This window comes from Numida meleagris, chromosome 16, assembly GCF_002078875.1.
Source record: "Numida meleagris isolate 19003 breed g44 Domestic line chromosome 16, NumMel1.0, whole genome shotgun sequence".
NCBI lineage: Eukaryota > Metazoa > Chordata > Aves > Galliformes > Numididae > Numida > Numida meleagris.
Window position 1 is genome coordinate 7422073 of NC_034424.1, and position 7649 is coordinate 7429721.

At 54.8% G+C, this 7649-nt stretch overlaps 1 protein-coding gene across 2 annotated transcripts in view; it reads left to right on the forward strand.

Moving 5' to 3' along the window:
• OLFM1 (olfactomedin 1) overlaps positions 5187 to 7649 on the forward strand; it is a 22005-nt gene continuing 19542 nt past the window's right edge. Inside the window, exon 1 of one of the 2 annotated variants that reach the window (XM_021414062.1) lies at positions 5187 to 5607. In XM_021414062.1, coding sequence (XP_021269737.1) covers positions 5260 to 5607 — 348 coding nt within the window. In that variant the 5' untranslated portion in view covers positions 5187 to 5259. The remainder of the gene's footprint in view (positions 5608 to 7649) is intronic. The other variant, XM_021414064.1, reaches the window with a different exon arrangement.

Genomic DNA, 7649 nt, shown 5'->3' on the forward strand with positions numbered 1-7649 from the left:
CGGCGAAGTTCGGTCCGTGTGTCCCATCGCCCCGCGGTGCCCATCGCCGCTCGCCTTCCCCCTCCCCGCAGCAGCTCCTGTGGGGGTAGTTTTGCTGATTTTTTTTATTTTATTTTATTTTATTTTTGAAGTGACATTTAAACGTCCCTCAGCGTTTCCATCTGTGGCTCGTGGGAGAGATGGGCATCTCGTACATCCTCCTCTCTCCGCCCTTTTTTCTTTTTCTTTTTTTTTAAATGGGATTTTTAAGCCTGCTTTTACTTGCCTGGCCCCTGGACGGGGTGAGCAGGAGGGGAGGCACCAGCGCATCCCTCGCGAGTGGCAATCAAACTCCGAGTGACTCCTTTAAGACCACTGGGGAGAGAGGGAGGCAGCGAGGTGGTGCTCCTTTGTTTTCAAAGGCAGTGGGAAACGAAGAAAAGTAGCTGCAGGAGGATGCTCTAGATGGGGGGGTTCATTGTGGTGCTGCCTAGGAGCAAGAATAAAGAAAGAAAAAGATGCTATAAATAGGAGGGGAATGGAGGCTTCTTCGCGTAGAGGCAATTAGCAGCCGAGCTCTCGTCCTGGTTGCTGCATGTAGATTATTTCTTCCTTTCTCCATCTGACAGTGCTCTCTTGTCACTGCCCTATTGCTGAAGTTTCTCCTTTTTGCTTTGCACCCTCAGAGTATTTCTGCTGCACCCCCCCTCCCACCTCTGTGGAATGGCTCAAGTCAGAGCTGCCTTAATTGCATGGAGCCCTCCGGAGGAGGTCTGGGATGGAAATAATTGGCAGGGGGGGAAGGTGGGAGAGGGAAGGATAAGCACTGACATCCAGGCTGTGGATGAGAAGGAGTAAGGAGGAATGAGAACTGCAAGTGAGTGCCCAGGAGAAGCCCATTGTGTGTGTGAGGATGTGTGCAGCACTGCGCATGCGTTGTGCTGGACAAAGCAGCCGGAGAGCCACCAGCATCGCTTGCAAACCTGCAGAAAGGGGCATCCTGCAGGGCCCCAGCCGCAGCCTGGGGGAGCCAAGTGGCACCACAGGGTTGTCCCCGGCCCCATTGCCTCTCCAGCATCACCTCCTGCCCCACAAATGGGGCAGCTCCCCCATGGGCCCCACTGGTGCACCCTCCCAGGTGCTGTCACCCCCTTTTTTTTTTGGCCTTGTCAGCCTCTATCGCTTTGCTCCGGTGCTTTGTTCAAAGACAGCCAGTGTTGCGCTGTGCCTGGCTACTCTTCCCTTTCCTCGCTTCCCCCTATTTGTGCGTGCGACGCGCCAACTTTCCACCCAACTTTAAATCGGGGTGGCAGCAGGGGATCAGAACCATGGGGCTGAGCGCTGCTGGCTGACTCTGAGCGGTTACCTGCCAGCCCAAGCTGCTGGAAACCAAAGCCATGGCTCTGCTGGGCTGGATGCAGCCGGGGCCGTGTGCTGGGTCGCTGCCTGCAGGGAGCTGCTCTGCCAGGCCCCGCTCGCCGGCACGCAGCCATCCCGCCTGCTACCTCGCTTGGCACTGCGGAGCCCTTTCAGAGTTTTAGCATCTCATTTCAGTAGCACAGCTGCCAGATGCAATCCCCAAATATGCCTTTCATCCCGGGCACCGCCCGGCTCGGTGTCTTCCGTGTTTAATTCAGCGCCAGATTCACATCTCCATTGCATGTGTGGAGTCTCTCCCATCCCCTACAGAAATCCTGTGCCAGGGGAGGAGGGATCGAGGTTCGGGGAGGCAGGTTGCTGATTTAGGCAGCTTTCCCTGTCAATGCAGAAGCTGCTGCCATCCCCTCCTCTCCCTCCCTGCAGTGGCTCTGCCAGGCCAGCACACAAGGAGGGAAGAAATGGGGAGAGGAACAGCTGTGAAGGGAGCACGTGGCTGTCCTTGCAGCCAGCACTGTGCTGGGAAAACTCTTCTCATGGACAGTGGGGGTTGTACTGCAGCATCCTCCAGTGGTCCCCCCCGCTCCCCAGCTGGGAGGAAGGGTGCCTGCACCCAGCTGAGAGCACACAGGGCTCTGGGGCCTGCCTGAGGTAAGGGTGGTTTTATCCTTGAGAGAAAAGAGGAGGCTGCCCTCACACACTCCCCCGTATCCTGGCCCTTTGCAGAAATCCCTGCCCTGGGGGCAGTAGGAGAGAGACCTCCAGGATGCTCTGGGCCTCCTCCTTGCTGTCAAATGCAGAGGGCTTCCTGGACAAAGCAACCAGGCTTCTTCTCCTGCTCTTCTTCTCCAGGAGAGCCCAGGACAGCTCTCATGGTGGCTATGAGCAGCAGAGCCAACTTACGCTCTCTAAGAATCCTTCCCTCCAACCCCCCCACCACCCCCCCACTGCTTGTAGTGTACTGATTAGAGTTGTCAGAGCAGAGAGTTTTGGCTGCTGTAATACAGCCAGGATATTGGCAGAGAGCGGTACAGGATACTATATGCTTGTCTGTCTGTCCATGCACCCATCTCATTGCCATACCTTAGGCTTGCTGCTGGCTTTACTGGGCTATCACCAGTGAAAGCCTCTTGGCATTCCTCAAAGCTTCACAGTGCAGCTGGTGCTTGGACACTGGCTTCCCCTGTAATCACTGAAACCACACAGGGAGAAATACGCTCCTGGAGCGGGGAGTTATTAAACAATTAGTGCTTGTGCAGGTCAAGAAAAATAAGTATTAAAAATGTCATTGATTTTCCTGAAAGCTTAGCAGGTCTCTTGGGGTTGCTTTCAGGGCAAGGGAGAGAGCTGCCAGCCCCATTGGGCTGGGGCTGCACCACATGCTCCCCTCCCAAAGCTGCATGTCCCCATACCCCTCTGCCCATGTCCTCCCATTCATTCCCTGCTCTGGGCTCTCTTCTCTGCTGTCGGAACCCGGCAGGATTAAGCAGCAAATCTGCAGCCTGTAACAGGAGGCAGCTGCCTCATCTCATAAACCAATTTGTGTCTCATTTCACTAACTTCAGCTTTAACCAATAAAAAAGAAAGGTAATTTTCAGCCCTGGGTTGTATTTATTACTCGAGTTATCAGCCCTTGTAATCAGTATTAGCATCGCTGTGTAAAGTAATACAAAACTAATTACTATCTGAGTGAATTAGATAGATGAAGGCTGTAGGTCGCATTGGCAACGGAAGAAGCTAGTTCTTGAGTTATGAGTGATAAGTGTTGGCTTTGCTTTGCTGTGAGGATGCCACAAACAAAAGGGAACAGGGTAGGGACACCCGAGGATGGAGCATCATCCCTTTGGGGCTGGCTGCGTCCTGGTGACTCAGGTGGGCGCTTTGGGATGACTTGATTTGGTCAAGCTGTCCCCAAAAAAGTGAAAGCTGCACCTGGGGAAACTGAAGCACAGAGTCCACCCTGCCTCTTAGCACCAGCACATCCCAACCACAGGGAAAGAGCACCTCAAAATCCCAATCCTCCTCCTTTTACAGACCACAGCCGCTGCTTGCTGCAGTTGTCCCAAAGCTGAGGCCAGGTCCCAGCCTCCTGAAAGCTTTCCCCTGGGGTTTTGTTTCTTCTTCAGGACCCAGTCCCTGGCTGGGTTGGGGAGGCAGCACCCCAAATCAGCCAAAATGCAGGAGGTCTGAGGATGGATGGGCAGCAGGGCAATGGCACGGCTCGTGCTTTGGTTGAGGAGTATGTGCTGTGTTTTGTAGCAAGGAACACACGGAGCAAGTTGTCAACGTAAGGGCACTCTCTGACTGGAGGCGTGCGGCCGACCCGGGGAGACATGCCAACAAAAATCATCATTCCCAACCAAAACATTAGAGTAACAGCAACCCACTGACGTGCCTGCAGAACCTGCGCTGACTTTAATGGGCTCTGATCCGGCCCAGAGGCTCCGACGTGCGTTGGCACTCGCTGTTAGAGCATGGGTTTAATGCCCAGAGCAGCTCCAGCTAAACGCAGATTTAGCAAAGTGAAGACCTGTAAAGGGGATTGGTCTGTTCCACTGTAACACATACGGCGTGTTCCTCCTGCTGAAGAGTTTTTCTGCTTGCTGTGAGGACGAGAAAAGGGGAAGATTGCCGAGGGGTCTGCGTGCAGAAGGAGTTGTCCCAGCTCCTGCAGCTGCAATGGGCTTTCTGTGTCCTGCCCGTGATGGGAGGGGAGTAGTAAGCTCTGCGCTGGTGCAGTGCTGGGATGACGGGGTCCAGCTCCAGAGCTGAGGTTTGTGTGCGTGATGGAGTGACAAAAACAACCGAAGGGGCGAGGAAATTTGGAAGTCAGACTCAAAGAGAGCGGAAACTCCGCGACATTTATTGCTGCAGCAGTCCTGAGATCCCGACAAATGATTTTCCCGTGCTCCAAAGCTGCGTGCTCCCTTGCGAGGGTGACGCTGTCCCCATCAGGGCCGGGTGCCTCCTCTGCTGGGAGCTCCTCCCAGCCCTGCTGGTCCCTGGCACACGGGGATTTCGGACACCTCCCGTCTCCGGTGCGGGTGATGGGGTCCGTTCTGTTCCGCCCCGCTGCCTGTTTGCCTTCGGGCTGTCCGTGCTGCTTGTCAGAAGCACAGCTCCCGGAGGTGGGGCAGGGATAGGGGCCGGCGGGATGCGGGAGGGATGCACAGAGCCAGCAGAGGTTTGCAATAACCGCCGTATGTCTTTTAAAGCAGCCCCTCCCCTCCCGCCCTGCAAGCTGCAGACCCCAGCGTTGGGGACTGGGAACCGTGTGAGCGTGGGAGAGACAGAAAAACTTCAGCACCTCTTCTCGGAACCAGCCAGGAGAGGGAGACAATGACCGCCGTGTGCTGCACACTCACACACCCACACACACGCACACACGTGTGGCTGCGTTTGCAAACATTGACCCCAGCGGGTGTCATGGAGGCAAACGGTCACACACTGCACGATCCCAGGGAAAACAAATCTTCCAAGCAGCGGAATTTTCCACTAAGCAGCTATTTCGGAGGACTGCGTTATTTGCTTTTATCCGTCTTCCCTCCTCTTTCTGCGTTCAGAATATACGCATGCAAATGGGATCTTTTGTTCCCCAGCAGTTCGTCTTCTCCTGCTGCTCCCTGCCTGCTTGCAGCTGCTCCTGCAGGGACGGTGCTTATAGCAAACGCATCAGGACAGGGAAAGTTTAGGGACATCAGGAGCCTTTTTTTTTTTTTAATGCAATGCTCTGTGCGATAAGAAATGGAACAATCAGGATAAAGGTGAACTCTACCAGCTCAGCAAAACCAGTGCTATCGCAGCAAGCTTAACGTTATCGTTACAACATGTGTCACTGCTTTGCCCTGATACCTATCAGTGAATGCTCTCAGTCCTCCCTGGTTGCTCCCGATTTGCTGTAGCATGAGGAGTGAAGGCAATGCCAGGTGTCCTGCATTAAGCTTCGTGCTCTTACTGGGTTTTGCTGTCTTTTTGTTGGGGTTGGTTTCATGCTTTTATAAACCAGGAGAACGGGTGGAGGAGGAAGGAGGCTTTGGTGACTACAGGTCCTTTAGTTCAGGTATGGAGCTTACAGAAGTGGTTGTCCTGCCTGCAGCGCAGCATGGGGCAAGAGCAGCATCTCAGTTTGCAGCAGCCACCTCTGCCTTCATCCCTAGCAGGGAAGGAGAAGCAGTTTGGGGAGCCTGTTCTGCACCAGGTCCCTGCTCTGGACCTGCTGGAGCAGGCTCAGCCTGCACGGCACTGCTGCAGGTGAGTCAGTGGCTCTGGGGGGCTCTGTGCTGGTGCAGGCTGTGTTCTGAAGGCTCAGGGCATCCTGCTCCAGCGGTCAACATGTTTCCACACCGACCTTTCTGAAAATGTACAGGAGAATGGTAGGTCTCTTGCTGTCCCCACCTTAACCCCTTTGCATTAGCAGCAAGACTCCCAGGAGCTGCTCCTTGGGGCTAGGTCACAAATCCTGGAAGCAAAAGCAACAAACTCACCCGGGTTTCTCTCTAAGTCACCGCTCCCTGTGCTGGCACAGAGGGCTCTGCTGGGGATGGGTTGAGCTGGGACACACAGCTGCTGCCCCTCCACACCTGCAGGAGGTTTAAGCATTGCTGAGCACTGGAAAGGCACACAGATGAAATCATCTGTATGCAATGGCAGGAATCAAATCTGTCTTCAGTTCTGACAGAATCCACAGCAAGGCTGTGCTTTTTTCCCCTTGCTGAATGTGACATTAAACAATAAAGGGTCTGCGGGTCTAATTCCCTTTGTATGCACTTGCAGCTGACAAATGCAGGGGAAAAAACTTTACTTACAAACCCAGTTTCAGAATGAACATTAGGATGATTTAAACGTAGCAGTCCAGCGTTACACGGTACGAAATCAGACGCGCAATCAGGGTCTGAGCACAGTGCTGAGCGCAGCACGAGCACCTGAGCTGAACTGGAGCAGAATGAGAGATGTGCTTGTTTTTCTAAAAGGTCAAAGCCATCTGAGGCTTTTCCCTAAGGAACCCGTTCCTGCCTGAAACGCCTCCTTGGTGCTGGCCACTTTGCAAGCACAAAGCTGTGTGAGCTGATAGCAGCTTTGCCAAGGAAAGAATGCCCAAAAACTTGAAGACAATCCGGGCTGGGCAAAGCCCATTTCATGGGATGGAGGTAATTGAGCTACTCAGGAGCAGGATGCTGTGTGACCCAGAGGCAGGAGTGCTTTTCTCATGGATTTCATTGCAGCAGGTTGACCTGCTTGCTGGCTGTCTCACCCAGGTTAGAGCTGCTCTGTTCTGAACGCTGGGGAAAAGGGCAGGGGCAGCAGGGCTGTGGGTGCTGTGGGGCAAGGGATGAGGAGGGCATTTGTGTTGCTGCAGCCTGTGGCATGCACAGCATCTAGTTCTGCTCTGCGCTGTCAGGGTACAGGATCCGAGCTGGTGCCAGTGCTCACGCTCTAACTCATCTCTTTTTCTCCACCTGGTGGACTTGCTGAATGTGCATTCATGTCGGTGCTTTGCTGAGACTGCCTCGCGCGCCCTGCAGAAATGGCTCTATGCAGCGAATGTATTTCAGGGCACGGCTCCCTGTTGTTTGGGACTTGCTCTGCACACCAGCCTGGATGCTGTATGGCAAGGATGCTGGTGGGTCACAGCTTCGGGGCATCCCTCAGTGCCTTCACAGCCTGTAGGGAGGGGGCTGTGACCCCACCACCCCCAGGAGCTATGCCAGGAGAGGAACTGTGCCTGATGGGGCAGATTTGGGGTTTGTTTGATAGAATCCAGCTGGGGGGGCTGAACACACTGGGGCTGTGGGGCAGTGCAGGGTGACCTGGAGCAAGGCCTTGGTGGCTGCCTCTCATGCTGGGGCTGGTGCTGTAGCAGTGGAGCAAGCAGTGTCACTCCTATCCTCTGGAGAGGGACAGAGGATTCATTTCGTAATTTGCTTTGCACGGGGCGTTTAAAGGTTCACTCAGAGAAGGATGTGCAAGGGCTCTCAGATTTGTGTTGGCTGAGATTTCGGTTTCAGAGCCACTGGGACAGTTCTGAACACCCAAATTATGAATGAGCCAGGTCTTGGTGCCGAGGAGCTGGATGGGGCAAAGCCTCCACCCCATCGGCAGTGTCACAGACCACAAAGCAACGGGCACGGCTGGCAGAGCGCTGCTCCTTCACCCTCCTCGCTGACACCAACTCCCTCTGTCCCGCTTTAAAGAAGCAAGGGGGAATCTCCCATGGGGGGACCCGGGCCTGCGAGACCCCCGCCCCACGGCAATGCCACCAGCAGCCGCCAGGGGGCGCCGTAACGCCGCGCCGC